Source organism: Rhinolophus sinicus, linkage group LG15, assembly GCF_036562045.2.
Source record: "Rhinolophus sinicus isolate RSC01 linkage group LG15, ASM3656204v1, whole genome shotgun sequence".
NCBI classification, from domain to species: domain Eukaryota; kingdom Metazoa; phylum Chordata; class Mammalia; order Chiroptera; family Rhinolophidae; genus Rhinolophus; species Rhinolophus sinicus.
In genome coordinates this window covers 23,914,081-23,929,990 of record NC_133764.1, presented here as the reverse complement: position 1 = coordinate 23,929,990, position 15,910 = coordinate 23,914,081, and the positions used below count along the sequence as shown (strand labels likewise).

Below are 15,910 nucleotides of genomic sequence, written 5' to 3'. Positions count from 1 at the left end.
AAAGTGGATTTGTTCTCTTGTAAAAAAAAATAATAATTTTACCTCTTGTTTTACTTGTTGGTTACTGGAAATTTTCAAATTAAAATATGTGGCTCGTATTGTATTTTTATTGGACAGCACTGATTCAGACAATTCTTTCTTCTGTCCTCTTCAGTGCTTACTATTTTTCTGTGTCCTTTAACACCAGGATTTTGCCATGAGATAAACTGATAAACTGGTTGTCTACATTTTTAATAGGTGATGACGACTTGGTAAATTCACTCCCAGTTAACCTGTTTTCATTTTAACTGGAGTCCCTAATGTCCCATATAAAAGAGTCGCGAATCGGAGGAATATTCTAACATCTTGACAGCCTGGTGGAAAAGATACCTTTTGTTAAGCAACCTTTCCAATCCTCCTCAGCTCCCACTAATCTTCAACTACTTACATGGCTTCAGCACGTAGTAGAACAGGACCTGAAGGGAAAAGAATTCGTTCCTTTTTCTCAGGCTCGAAAGAAGTTTTTTCTCATAATGCAGGCAGGCTAAAAAAAAAAAAAAGAAAAAGAAAAGCTAAATTAATGTGGAACTACAGAACTGTTGTTGTAAAGGCTTTGAAGTTACCACTTCATAAATGTCACATTCTTTTCTTTACGTGGGTCAAAGTAATTCATTGAATTCATACAGTAGTAAACATTTTCTCAACATTTTAACTTAATCACAACTTTTTTTTTCCCCAGCTGTTTTGGGTTGGTCAGACTCCCTAGAGAAGCCTCTTCTCCAGGATGGAGTGAATGTAGGTACAGATCTGGCTGTCAGTATTATGGGAGTTGAGGCCAGAAGAAGACTAGGGGGTAGGAGAAGTATCTTAACATTTATTATGAAAAATTTCACTTAGTATACCTCTTCTCAGTATGGAATCCCTACCTTCAACTGAACCTGTTATCCCCCAGACCAGAGACCTTATATTTTACCCTCTCTACAGAATAAGCTTCGTTTTTTTCAGCCAGGATGGAAGCAGAGTTTTGCGTCAGCATGTTTGTCAGCCTAACATTTTCTAATCAGATTTTCAGTCAATCTTCCTGTTTTTATCCTCTCCCTCCCCCCCCCCAATTTCAGAGGTACCTGGTGCCACCAATTTCCGAGTCTTTTATGAGTTCACTGTTATAAATCAGATCGATTCTCTATTTGCTCCAATGCTGGCTTAAGATTGTGCTTTCTTAGTCTCTTGGTTCAGTTAATACCCATCCATTTACATTCAGGTTGCCAAAGTATTATTGTTGCTATTGTTTCCATTCTTGATTTCTTTATTCTTGCTGGTTTATGCCCCTTCCCCTTTTAATACCTTCACTGTTGCTATAATGGAGTTCTGGCAAAAGGGAACTTTTTTTTCAATAAAACCCCAGTTATTCAAACTACCTTTTTAACCAGAAGTCAGAAATCTTTTAAATACTATTTAGTAAAAAAATAATAATACAAAACAGATGTTAAAACAACACAGGGAATATAGTCAATGATATTGTAGTAAATATGTATGATGCCAGGTGGGTACTAAACGGGGGATCACTTCCTAAGTTATATAAATGTGTAACCATTAGGCTTGTATACCTGAAACTAATAGAATATTGAATGTCAACTGTAATTGAAAAATTAAAATAAAAAAAACAGATGCTGAGTTGGCCAAGGTAGTGAACAAATCACACACATTCTCCAACTTCCTGATGAAATGATTCAAGAATTGTAAAAAGAAAAATGTTGTCCTGCTTCTAGAAACTAAAAAGGAACACCTTTCACATCTTACTGTTCAAGTAATTTCCATGGTGCTGAGTCAGATGAAAGGTTTGGAGGAAAGAAGCAACAATATGTAACAATTATTTTTTAAAGATTTTACTGGGGAAGGGGAACAGGATTTTATTGGGGAACAGTGTGTACTTCCAGGACTTTTTTTTTTTCCCAAGTCAAGTTGTTGTCCTTTCAATCTTAGTTGTGGAGGGCGCAGCTCAGCTCCAGGTCCAGTTGCCATTGCTGGTTGCAGGGGGCACAGCCCACCATCCCTTGTGGGAGTCGAACCAGCAACCTTGTGGTTGGGAGGACGTGCTCCAACCAACTGAGCCATCCGGGAGCTCAGTGGCAGCTCAGCTCAAAGTGCCGTGTTCAATCTTAGTTGCAGGGGGCGCTGCCCACCATCCCTTGTGGGACTCTAGAAATCGAACTGGCAACCTTGTGGTTGAGAGCCCACTGGCCCATGTGGGAATCGAACCGGCAGCCTTTGAAGTTAGAAGCATGGAGCTCTAACCGCCTGAACCACTGGGCTGGCCCTGTGACAATTTTTTTAAGTGTGGGATTATTTCATTTGGGGATGAAAAAGAGGGCTTGTGCACTGAGACTTTCCAACAGATTACCTCTATCTGGAAAAAAAATAAGCTGATATTGTCTTTATTTAAAGTTACTGAAAGGTGAGCCACACCTGAATGTATTTTATTCATTCAATTCAACAAATATCTATCGAGCACCCACTATATGTTGGGTATTGTTCTACTTACTAGATTTAGAACAGTGAATAAAACAGACAAATACCCCTACTCTTGTAGAACTTACATTTCAGCAACAGGCAATAAACAATAAACATCATAATTATTAGTCTATGTGGTATGTTAGAAGATGGTAAGTGCTATGGGGAAAAATAAAGCAGAGAAAGGAGAACTAGTACAACATTATTTAGGGTGATCGGGGAAGGCATCATTTGATAGGTATTATTTGAGCAAAGACTTGAAGAAGGTGAAAAGGTTAATAGTGAAGTTATCTGTGAGAAGAGTGTTCCAAACAGAGAGAACAGAAGAGCGAGGTGACCTCTGGAAAGTATTTATTCTTTGTCCTTGGTGTGCTGAAATTTCACAATGATGAACCTTGGTGGGAGTCCATTTTCATCCATTTTGCTAGGCATTTGATTGGCCCCTTCCATCTGGAAACTCACGTCCTATGGTTTGGGATAGGACATGAATAGAGTGAGGAAGGAAACACTATGAGATCAGGTCAGTAACATGAGGTGGGGTTGGGGAAACTTCAAGTTATATGGTCTTGTTGGCAACTGTACAGATTTTTGTTTTTACTTGAATGAGATGGGAGCCATTGCAGGGTTCTGAGTAGAGGAGTGACAAGGGTGAACGTAGTGAAACCATTTTAAGATGCTATCTCAGTCATTTAGATGAGAAATGATAATGGCTTAGACCAGGATGGTAGCAATAGACATGGTGAGAAATGATCAGATTCTACATATATTGTGAAGATAGAACCAACAAAATTTCCTGTGGGGTAGGATGTGGGGTGTGAAACAGAACAGAATCAAAGATGATTCCAAGGGAATCCTGGTGACTTTTCTATATTCCAAAGATAAAATGAAACTTTCCATGTTTTCTCATATGCAACAGTAGGTACAAAGTGACAATGGAGGAGAGTTTACCCTTTTAAGGGAAAAGGGTCATGATTCTAGACTGCTATACCTGGCTCTCTCTGAGGTGGTGGTTTACTATGACAGTCAGAGAGATTAGCTGGCTTGAGATGCTACTAATTTTAGACAACCACAACAAACAGAGAAAGAGAGAAGAATTAAGATTTTTTTAAAAAATTTATTGGGGTGACAATTGTTAGTAAAATTACATAGATTTCAGGTGTACAATTCTGTATTACATCATCTATAAATCCCATTGTGTGTTCACCACCCAGTCAGTTCTCCTTCCATCACCATGTATTTGATCCTAAGAATTTTTTTAAAAGGCTCTGCACAACAGCCAAAGGACATCAGTGAAATCCCTTAAGCTTCTACCACCTTAGCTTTCTTGCTCTGGGAGGGACTTAGCTTGCAGGCCTGTTCCCTGTGCACTCATCACGCCTGCCAGCTGAAGGTTGCAGTCTTGCAGTGGGAGGCCTAACTCAGAGGAAACTGAACAACCCAGTGACTGACACAAGTTCCAGGGAATGCAAACCAACTATCAACAGAGATTTGTTTTTTCCTCAAAGAAGTAGTGTAACAAAATAAAAAATAAATCACAATAAAAAGCTCCAAAAAAAGGGAAACATGATGTATAAGAAACAGTGATGACCAAAGAAACCAACAAAGCATACAATTAAGAATAAATAATTGTTGATAACGTGATTCTGAAGTTTTATGCAATTCTTCAGAAGAGATTCTTAAAATAGAAGAGTCAAAAATAAGAAAAGTTAATAACACTCTTGAACTGAATCACAATAAAAGTCCAAGTGGAATATAAGGCAGGGGAGAATAAAATCTTGCTAAAAGTATTCTCTGTAGGGGAGCAAAATGATAGATAATGTATGTTGATGGTCATAAAAAATGTTGATTCATATTTTAATTATTAACAACGTATGGGTAATGACAGGTGAAAGAAAAAGGATTTAAACAGAAATCGCAAACCCAAATGTCCACAGGGGCCAGAGAGAGGTAATGTAGAAGTGGGCATTTACTTTTTTTTTTCTCGAAACATGGCTGTGTTAGTCAGCTCAGGCTACTCCAACACAATAACATGGGTCTTAGCTTAAACAACAGAAATTTGTTTTCTCATGGTTCTGGAGACTGGAAGTCTGAAATCAGGGTGCCAGCATAATTGGGTTCTGGTGAGGGCTGTCTCCCTGGCTTGAAGATGGCTGCCTTCTTGCTGTGCCCTCATATAGCAGAGAGATAGCAAGCCTTTTGGTGTCTCTTCTTACAAGGGCACTAATCCCATCATGAGAGCCCTGCCATCATGAATTCATCTAACCCAAATTATCTCCTAAAATGTCCCATCTCCTAATACCATCCCACTGGGGGTTAGGACTTCAACATATGAATTTGGGGGAGGAAACAAAATTCAGTCTGTAACAATGGCCCATTTAGGTCTTTAATCAAAGTGAGAATGCCATGAGAACAGAGGCATATTCTACCATAAGAAAACAATAGTACAATCAAAGATTATAAACATAAATTGAAATTCACTCTTCTTTAGAGAAAGAACACAAAATGATGGGGACTGTGGTGAACCACAGGGCACATACTTCCTCGAGGGGGGTTCAACTACCATTTGGTTCCAGGTAATTGTTTCCATGTGAGATCAGGGGCCCTATATTATAGACGTTCTGATTTTTTATTTTTTTTTTAAGCAATTGACTTTTTTTTTTTTCTTTTCTTATTGGGGAAGGGGAACAGGACTTTATTGGGGAACAGTGTGTACTTCCAGGACTTTTTTCCAAGTCAAGTTGTTGTTCTTTCAGTCTTAGTTGTGGAGGGTGCAGCTCAGCTCCAGGTCCAATTGCCATTATTAGTTGCAGGGGGCGCAGCCCACCATCCCTTGCGGGAGTCGAGGAATTGAACTGGCAACCTTGTGGTTGAGAGCCCACTAGCCCATGTGGGAATCGAACCAGCAGCCTTTGGAGTTAGGAGCACGGAGCGCCAACCACTGGGCCAGCCCAACGTTCTGATCTTTCAAGTGTGGCTAGATAGATATCTGAATCTCTATGTGAAACATCCAGATTTTAAAACGTCAGCTCAAAAAAAATTTAAATACCCTATGACGCAAAAAAAAAACCAACCAAACAAAAAACCCCATCCACATCTGTGGGTGAATATAAGCTACTAATTTGCAACTTCTGATGTAGGACTTCAAAATTACTAAAAAATAAGAAAGCAAAACACATAGAATGCAAGGGTCAAAATAGCAAGAATAAGAACAAAATATATAATATGATTATACACAATAAAATACAGTATTATTGATTAGTTTTGTCTGTTTTATAATTTCACGTAAATTGAATAATAATCTAATATTTTTAGTATTTCATTTCCTATTAGCTTCTTATTATACCTCTTTTTATTTTTTTCAGTGTTTTCTCTAAGGCTAATAATATGTATTGTTAACTTATCAGAGTCTATTTAGAATCAATACTGTATTTCTTCACAGTTCCCACTTTCCACTTAACCCTTATCCTTACTTATCTGACACTTCCTGCTTCACAGTGAAATAAGTTTAGAGCAAATAAAAATTTACAAATACGTTTATCTGTCCTCATGTACTTTATATAATTGTTGTTATATCTTTTTCTTCTACATTATAAGCCCCCAATCAAGGTGTACATTTCCATCTCCCAAGAAGTCCCATGGTCCCTCTATGAACCACGCAGGTGTGTTGGGGTGAGAAGTAGTGATAGTGGTTGGGGTGAGGGGACAGGGTGTATAAGGCTCTTCCTCTATAATCACATTACTGTACTTTTACTTTGGGTTCTCCCCCTTCTTCCTTTCTCCTTTCCAGGGACACTGGCTGGTGTAAGGGATGGGGAAGCTCTATTCATTAAATCTACTGTATTGTCTATGCATAAGAGTTCTTTCTGTTTCCCTCAGGGAAAGTTTTTGAAATGCAAAAGCAAAGAAAAGGCTCCTTGTTTTCTCTTCTGCGTTCTCTCACTTAAAACAAATGGGCATAGAACCATTTTATCTGCTGCCTTTATGGGGGGGAAGGGCTGTTGTTCATATTTTAAAACTGATGCCTTACCACATAAACAAGAAGTATAAACATCCTTATACATATGTCTATTTGAATGTGTGAGGAAACTTCTATAAGTTAAGTTGGAATTAGCATATTTTTAAGGCTGTTAATATATATTCCCAGAAATTTTTTCCAACATAGCTTTAGTGTCTTCCACTATGTATTTTAATATATTTTCTCTTCTATTGGGCTACCTCATCACTCTAATGTGAATTTTTGTGAAACACAAAAATATTTTAATACCACTTCACACTCATCAGGATATTATTAAAAAAGGGGGGGGGCATAAGTGTTGGTGAAGATGTGGAGGAATTGGAACTCTTGTGCATTGTTGGTAGGAATATAAAATGGTATAGCTGCTATGGAAAACGGTTTTGCAGCTCCTCAGAAAGTTAAATGTATAATTACCTTATGATCCAGCAATTCTACTCCTAGGTATATACCCAAAGAATTGGAAACAGGGACTCAAACAGATGTTTGTATACCTATGTTCATAGCAGCGTTATTCACAATAGCCAAAATGTAGAAACAACCCAAATGGCCACGGGCAGATGAATGAATAAACAAATGTGGTCTATACACACATACAATAGACTATTACTCAGGCTTAAAAAGGAATGAAATTCTGATGCATGATACAACATGGATGAACCTTGAAAACGTATGCTAAATGGAACATGTTGCCTTCCCCAACTAGCCCTGCTGCTGGTGGTTCAGACTGCATGCCCAGGACCTGGTCCTTTTTCTGGTTAGCATATGACTCAATAAACCCTTTCTTTCAGAAATAAAATAAAATAAAAAAGAAAGAAAACATGCCAAATGAAAAAAGCCAGACCCAAAAGGACAAATGTATAATTCCACTTATATGAGGTACCTAGTAGAACAAGGCAAACTCATTAGAGGTTACCAGGGGCTGGGAAGAGGGGGGCAATGGGGAATTATTGTTTAATGGGTACAGAGTTTCTGTTTGGGATGATGAAAAAGTTCTGGAAATGGATAGTGGTGATGGTTGCACAACATTGTTAATGTACTTAATGCCAATGAATTAGACATTAAAAATAGTGAAAATAGTAAATTTTATGGTATGTATATTTTACCACAATTTTTTAAAAAGGAAAAACTATTTCAAAGTGTATGTTTTTGAAAATTTGTTTAAAGGAAGTAAATATTTCGCTATGTACCAAACTGTGTATGTTTTTCCTCCCAAAGAGAGGTAGGACAGCCCATTCATTTATTAATCCAATTGCTGAATGCTTGCTCTATGTCTGCACTAGGTTTGGTATCTGAAACGCACAATATTTATTTATCCAGTCTGCAAGATACTTATAGGCCCATTGGGGAGATAAGGCACCCACATATAATGTAATTAAATTATAAATAAGACATCATAAGAGATGTTACAGGGCAGATTATAATGTGATCTCTTAACTTTTTCTCTTAAATTACACATTCTTTCTCTCTTGTGATATACTCTCGTCTTCAACTATCATCAACAATTATCAAGTTTTTTCCCATTTTTGAAACCTTTCCCAAGTCTCCCTGTTTATCTGATAGATACATTATTCTTAAAAAATCCAAAACTGGACGCAAACTCCTCAGTATGTTGTTAAGCTCAGTAAATGGCTTTGCCATAAATTTTGTCTTCTAAATTAAAAATCTGTGTCATTTGCATGTCTTAACTAAAATGTTTGGTGGGGAGTTAGAGGTGGACTTGATCCACTTAGGATAATTGCATCTTTATCTAATGGCTCAAGAATTATTATTATATGACTGTATCACTTTGTATATAGTTTACCTTGTCCCTACTTTTTTTTTTTTTTTTAATAAATTTCTTGGGGAACAGTGTATTTCTCCAGGGCCCATCAGCTCCAAGTAGTTGTCCTTCAATCTAATTATAGAAGGTGCAACTCAGCTCCAAGTCCAGCTGCCAATCTTTAGTTGCAGGGGGTGCAGCCCACCATCCCATGTGGGAACTGAACTGGCAACCTTGTTGTTAGGAGTACAAGCTCTAACCAACTGAGCCATCCGGCCGCCCCCTACTTTCTATATCATTGAAAAAGTCATAACTTTTCACTGTCACAAATAAAGAACCACAACTTTGTCTCACAATTTTTCATGTATTTTTTACATGCTAATCATCAGGAAATTTCCCAGAAGTTGGAGGTGTCGTGTCAAGGTGAAATGAACCAATCCACTTACAATTGTTCAAATAAATCTATTCGTGTTATTTTCCTATGAACTTCGTTGCAACTAAAAATACTTTGAGAATTGACCTATATTGGAACTGTTGTAGCATTGTTATCTCCAAAATCAACTCATTATCCCGTCCTCAGCACTCCCATAATATCTTGTGCAAACGTTATCACAGTTTTCACATGTATTGTTATAAATGATTACTTTCTGTCTTTCCGAGAATAACCCTTATACTTCTATTCCATACATTGGGCATTAGATTAGCAGTACATACACAAAACCAGTCAAGACTTTCTTTGCTGATTCTCTACTTTGATTGCCAGGGTAAGTAGGCAGACTGTGCAGGACAGGTTCCAAGTGCATTTGCTCAAAACAAGGACTGGTAAATGATAGGTTATATTGTCCAGTGCTTCTTAGGGTCAAATGGGGTGTTATGTATGGTAATGAAAACAGGAGAGATCAAGGATAGGGGGAGCATCCTAATGGGTAGCAGTCTGGATTAATTTTGGAGACAGAATGCCACGTGTAGGAAGCAGAGTGAATTTAAAGGGGCCAAGACACGATGGACAGTAACTATGAACATGTTCAGGAAACTTTTTAGTTTTCTGCAGATACACGTAATGATACCGAGGGATAGAATTGGGCCAGATTTTCTATCTGCATTGTTTCCCCAAGTGACCAGGCTTGTTGGCAAAGCCTTGTTCTGTTCTTTGGTGGCTGCGAGTTACAGGACCCAGTCATTTTGCCTATATGATATGTGGTGCCATAGATGTGCCTTGATGACTCTATTTATGAGGTCCATGTAATTGTTAGTCTGTGGTCAATGGGTGTTGAATATGTGGATTTAGACTTGGCTCTGAAAAAGACTTCCAATTTAGGACAGTAATCATTGTCTCCATTCTGATACTCTAAGGTTAGAAGTTCACTTTTATAGTGTAGCAGAGCCATTGTCAGAAAGTTAAGAAAAATGTCCAGTACAGATTATGAATTGTATCATTTTCATAAATGAATCCATATGCTTAGTAATATGTAGTCCAGAGAAGGAATAGGTTCAAAATGGAGTCTAAAGTGATGGATGCATGGAAACTTTAGGGGATTGGAATGGGGTATTTCAGTGATCTATTGTGGCCTAACAAAGCACTGCAACCTTAATGACGTAAATGAACAACCATTTTATTATGCTATTTATTATTTATTATGTGGGTCAGGAATTCAGATAGAGCAGACTAGGAATGCATGTCTCAGCATCATGATGCTTGGGCTCTCATCTGGGAACACTGGAGTGAAGGTGACTCAAATGTCTTGGAGTTGGAATCACTGGAGGTTTCTTCACTGAAACAACTGGTACCTGGGCTGGAATGATTCAAAGGCTATACGCAGCTGGAATTGCTGATCAGAGTGCTTACACATAGCCTCTCTACGTGCCTTGGGCTTTCTGAGTGTATGGCAGCCTTAGGGTAATTCATCTTTTTATATGGTGGCCCGGGAATCCAAGAGTGAGTATTCCAAAGAACATGGTAGACTCTGCATGGCCTTTTCTGACCTAGCATCACTTCTCCCATACTCTAATTGTTGAAGCAGACACAATCCAACCAGATTCAAGAGGAAGTCTAAATCCACATATTCAACACCCATCGACCACAGACTAACAATTACATGAACCTCATAAATAGAGTCATCAAGGCCCATCTATGGCACCACATATCATATAGGCAAAATGACTGGTTCCTGACACTCGCAGCCACCAAAGAACAGAACAAGGCTTTACCAATAAGCCTTGTCACTTGGGGAAACAATGCAGATAGAAAATCTGGCCCAATTCTCATCCCTCGGTATCATTACACGTATCTGCAGAAAACTAAAAAGTTTCCTGAACATGTTCATAGTTACTGTCCATTATGTCTTAAATTCACTCTGCTTCCTACACGTGGCATTCTGTCTCCAAAATTAATCCAGACTGCTACCCATTAGGATGCTCCCCCTATCCTTGATCTCTCCTGTTTTCATTACCATACATAACACCCCATTTGACCCTAAGAAGCACTGGACAATATAACCTCAACGAAGAGAGAAATTACAATTTTAAAATGGCACAATGTGTATCCCCTATTAGGATTCTCAAAGTTCTTTTTGGACCAGGTTCATGCCTCATATACCTCTGTATGGTGCAATGCCTCCTGCTAAATTTGAGGCCACCAGTAGTCAAGGCTTAAAGGAGATTTGGTGAACTGTAGGGGAATTTTGTGATACAAAGGACCTTGTACAAATATATGGTGATGGAAGGAGAATTGACTCTGGGTGGTGAACACACAATGGGATTTATAGATGATGTAATACAGAATTGTACACCTGAAATCTATGTAATTTTACTAACAATTGTCACCCCAATAAATTTAAAAAACAAAAACAAAAACAAAAAAATACAAAGGACCTTGTCCACTAAAATGCATAGGCAGCCATGACAGTTTAGCAGGCCTCTTTCTTATTCTACCCTTCTGTAGAGGACAGTGCATGCTTCTAGACCTTCTTCTGGCTCTGCTGGTACTAGATTACTGCTGTTTTCCTTGACACACAAATCTGATCCTTTTACTACCCTGCTTACAATCCTTGAAGGATTCCCTATCGTCTCCAAGATAAAGTCCAAGGCCATTAGCATCACATTTAAGCCTCTTTATGATCTGGCCCTGCCCACTAAAAACTCAGATGCTATGCTGTCATCTGAAATATGAAAGCCAGTGTTTATATAATTATTGCGTGCAAATCCCATCTCTGTTGGTATTTGTTCATTTCCTAGGGTGCAAGGGAGAACCTTCCTTCTCTCAGTTGAGGATGGTCCACAACCAAAGTAACCTAGTTTCAGTAACCTAGTTCAGCCAGTTCTTGCGAGTCCAAGCCCACAGACAGGTTCTAGTTCTGGAGTCAATGTTCCCATTTGGTACTTTGTACAGATGCCAACCCATTAATTCTGACTCCTTCCCCCTCATGATGAATTGTTTCTCAGGGGCTCTGTCCTTTCTGGCAGTCTGTTTGCCTTTGATCAGGGCCTCCCAGCCCATCACACACATCCTAATAACTTTCAACCTCAAAACAATGAACAAGGGGTCAAGAGGTCCTTCCATCCACAGAGACCCCACTGTCTATATATATTTTCGGATGTCTAACTCTGCCCAGCAGCATCTAAGGTCCTTCCAGCAATCACATGTGTCTGACACAACATGTTTATAGAACCTGAGTCCAGGTCCTCATTCAGCCAAAATGTCCTAGAACAAGTACACTCAGTTTCAGGGGATTCATAGATCCTTTGGGGTAGGGTTGCTGGATAAAATACAGATGCCCAGTTAAATTTGAATTTCAGTTAAATGATGAATATTTGCATGCATAATCATGCATTTCTGTGTGTGAGAGAGAGAGAGAGAGAGAGAGAGAGAGGATTCAAATAGCCTCAAAAGCCTATGTCTAAGAACTCCTGATGCAGGATTTGCTGAAGAAACTGAGTGACTCAGAATGGGTGGGAGAAACTATTGCATGTAACATATTTATATTTTAAAAACTATCATTGTTTATCTGAAATTAAAATGTAACTGAGCATTCTTTTTTTTTTTTTTTTTCACTTCCTAAGTCTGACAACAACTTACCTTAAGGCCAACCACAGCTTTCTTAGGTTTATGAATTAGAGTAAGAACTAGCATAGACGAGAAGAGGACTAAGTGTGGGTTTTTTTACCAAATTATTTAACCATCTAACATTGAAATACTGGGGTAAACTGGAAGGACAACTTCCAATTCTAATTGTCAGAACATTGTCATCATTATTGTCTTCAGGTTTTACATTGTTACAGAGTGACTATGAGATTCAGTGTCACCAATTATGGCCAATAACTTCCTTGTTAAATTCCTAGAGCTGAAAAATGTTGCATAAAGTTCTTGAAATCACAGACTTGGGAAATTAAGTTACATAAATAGCAGATGTTCAGGCTGAAAAAAGAAAGGAGCTGAAACAAGTACTCAGTTTTTCAACCATCCGGAGGCCCAGATTAGAATTAGGGGAGAAAATTAAAATCTTCATTTCTATTCTTCCACTAAGTCCTATGACATCTACTATTTAGTCCTTTTTCTCTCACCACTACTTTTAATTCCATAATCAGGCTAACCTTCCTACCAAATTCTTCTAAAGCAAGTTTTTGTTTGTTTGTTTTTGTTTGTTTTTTGTTCTTTTTCCCGTAAATTTTGTTTGGAAAAAGAAACAAGTTCTTTCTTGTTGTCTCTCTGGCCCCAGCAATGCAAATTCTGCTAGGTTAAAAAAATTTTTTAAAGTTCAGCGCGAATGGTCATACAATGAGACTTCTCCTTTCCGTCCTGACCCCCAGTTCCTGGACCGAAGGTTCTTAACTTGGCTAAGGACCGGAGTCTAAGGAAGGGTTTCTAGAGTAACGTGAATTCCCTGAATGCATAATTTTCAATGTACTCATAATTATGCATTTTTATGAGAAGAGATCCAAACTTTTACCTGAGCCTCGAAAGGGTCCGTGCGTAAGAACTCCCGAGGCAGGATTTACTGAAGGGGCTGTTGCGCCCCAATGACTCGGAAGGGGCGGGTAAAAATCCTGGAATAAATCGTCCAGTGTAAAAAGTCTACCCCTATCCACTCAACTGCGGCCCCTACGAAAGCACGTTATCTGTGGAAGGGATCACTGCTCTTCCCAAGTTTTCCGCCTGCCGCATTCCTTCCCTCCAGCGCGTCGGCGTGCCCTGACGTCATGACGCCGCACACGCAGTCCCGCCCCTGCAGAGATCGGCGCTGGGACGGAACCTGGGTTTCTCGCAAACCCGGAATGTGAGGCTTCGGCCCGCTGTCTCCTGCTCCGTACCCCGCCCTTTACCCAGGCCTGCTGCGGTTGCCCCACAGCTCGCCCCGGAGGAGCCAGGACGGCCGTGCCCTTCTGCCGTGTGCCCGCGTGGCTGCCGCCGCCCCTCCGATTCCTCCGGGGCCGCAGAGGAGTTCGCTACGGAGGGAGGCGGGGGCCTTCGGGAGGAGGAGGCGGAGGAGGCGGAGGAGGAGGGAAGGAAGATGGCGGCCGTGGAACTAGAGTGGATCCCAGAGACTCTCTACAACACCGCCATCTCCGCTGTCGTGGACAACTACATTCGCTCCCGCAGAGACATCCGCTCCTTGCCCGAGAACATCCAGTTCGATGTTTATTACAAGGTATGGACTGGGGGCCTGCTCTCCGCTCTCCTGCCGCAACCCATGGGGCCGCACCCCCTTCCACGTCTGCGAACCCCCCGCGGTTAACCCTTTACCCCTCGTAGCAGGATTGCCTCCCGAGATAATCTGGTACGGTCTCGGGGTTGCCAGTATAGAAATACCCTATCTCCATATCCTCTCTCTTAAGCTCTTGGGCCTTGATTGGTATTTCTTCCTAATGAGTCTTTCCCGGTGTTCCCTCCTATACTGTGCCCCCTTGGGTAGGCCTTGCGTGGACTTCCTCTATTGCGCCCTTGTCCCACTCAGTCCTTCCCTTCTAGCCTGTGTCTTCGGGATATTTTCTGTCCTCTCTTTCCAATTAAGGGTCAGCATCAGCTGGACTTTCTGCTCTGCTCCCCCCGCCCTCCCGCCCCCTTCCTACTTTCTCCTCTCGCCGCCCTCCTTCCCAAGTATTTTTTCCTGCTTCATGTTCCTTGGTTTCTCTTTTCTCATCCTAATCGGGAGGGAGTTGAGGAATTGTTGGAAACAATCGTGTGCCTTACTCGCATATTCTTTAAAGCTTTGGTTTTCGCTTATAATTGGAGTTGACTTGGGGATTTTATTAATATTGGAGTGGTGATAATCAAGTTGAAAGGAAGGGGGGAAATCTTTCCTGAAAGAAGAAAATACTTTAGAATTTAAAATTATGTTCATGTATTTGAAAGTTGCAATCTTGCAGCATTCCTAAATCACTCCCCCTCAAAAATCTGAACAAAAAAATCTGTAAATCACTCTCCAAGGAGTTTCAAGGGTAAGAGTCTTTAGACGTGGACAATTTTTGCAGTGTTTAGAGAGGGAGGAGAACTTTATGGACTTGGAGCCTCCCTTTTCCTCTCCCCCCACGTTTGAATGTGAACAGTGGATTTATTATTCAGTTTTCCTTGCCTTGAATTGGTGTGGATAACGCCTATTCTCCAGTAGCCACCCATACAAAAATTGACCAGAAATAGACTATGATTTATTTTTTAGATCTTAAATATTTCCTCTTGATTTGTAAATTGGCCGGAACAGTGTAAACTGATTTTTAACAGATGTGTATGTTCTTAGATATGTATGGTGTTTTATGGCAGTTGTTTTATTGGGAAGATTGCCCACTTTCTCCACTCCAGAATAATTTTTTTTTTCTGCATTCTACTAAATCCAGCTGCTTTACACCAATTCTAAAAATTAAAATGTTTCCCCCCTAAATATTTGGAGAAGATTCATTTTGGTCATTCATATTATTATGGGGTGTGTGTGGGGGTGTTAGAGAAAAACTTCCCTTCTTTCCAAATCCCTTTGATACATTGACTTTTGTGTGTATCTAAGGAAATATTAGAGTTGTCTTTCTCAATCTGGGAAACTGCAACTTTGTGTGTGTGATAACTCTGTTTATTTTATTAAATCCTATGTAGTATATTCCTCTTTTTAGAGAAAGTCATTGGAAATTTAATCAGAGTATATTAGTAGTTGAATTCCCTCAAAATGCTTGGATCGCTTCTAGTAACTTGCTTCTAATTGAAGCTTTTCATTTGAAGATTATTATTAGTGAGTATGAACAAATGGTGCTTTTGCCACATTTTCTGTTTCACAATGTTCACAAAGTTCTAATATTGCTTCTTCTCGGTACAGTTTTACTCCTTAATAGTTGTAAGTCTGTTGGAAGTATGGCACTGTGCTAAGATGAAAGAAGGTATATTTAACATGTGCCTGGAACTGTGTTAAGTGTTTTTACACGTTAGCTTGTTTAATCCTCACAATTAAACTAGGGTTAGAAGGGTATAACCCTATGTGAGGTGAGAAAATTAAGTAATTTAGTCAGGGTCCTATACCTGGTATTTGTTTAGTTCCTATGGACCTTGCTTTCTTGCTTGGAATGATTTTGCATTTTGAGGTAGTAGATTATTTTGATGAAAGACGTTATAGAACTAATTTTTGATTAACTTTTATAGAAGTAGAGTGAAAGTCAATAATACATATAAA

At 39.5% G+C, this 15,910-nt stretch overlaps 2 protein-coding genes across 2 annotated transcripts in view; one reads left to right on the top strand and one right to left on the bottom strand.

Moving 5' to 3' along the window:
- Positions 1-13,361, bottom strand: part of PPM1D (protein phosphatase, Mg2+/Mn2+ dependent 1D) — a 70,202-nt gene extending 56,841 nt beyond the window's left edge. The window contains exons 1-2 of the mRNA XM_074320595.1: positions 13,211-13,361; positions 428-523 (exon numbers count right to left, since the gene is read on the bottom strand). The gene's annotated coding sequence lies outside the window, so the exon portion shown is untranslated. The remainder of the gene's footprint in view (positions 1-427; positions 524-13,210) is intronic.
- A 112-nt stretch (positions 13,362-13,473) lies between these two features.
- Positions 13,474-15,910, top strand: part of APPBP2 (amyloid beta precursor protein binding protein 2) — a 49,990-nt gene continuing 47,553 nt past the window's right edge. Inside the window, exon 1 of the mRNA XM_019732497.2 lies at positions 13,474-13,909. Within this exon, the coding sequence (XP_019588056.1) occupies positions 13,772-13,909 (138 nt within the window). The 5' untranslated portion in view covers positions 13,474-13,771. The remainder of the gene's footprint in view (positions 13,910-15,910) is intronic.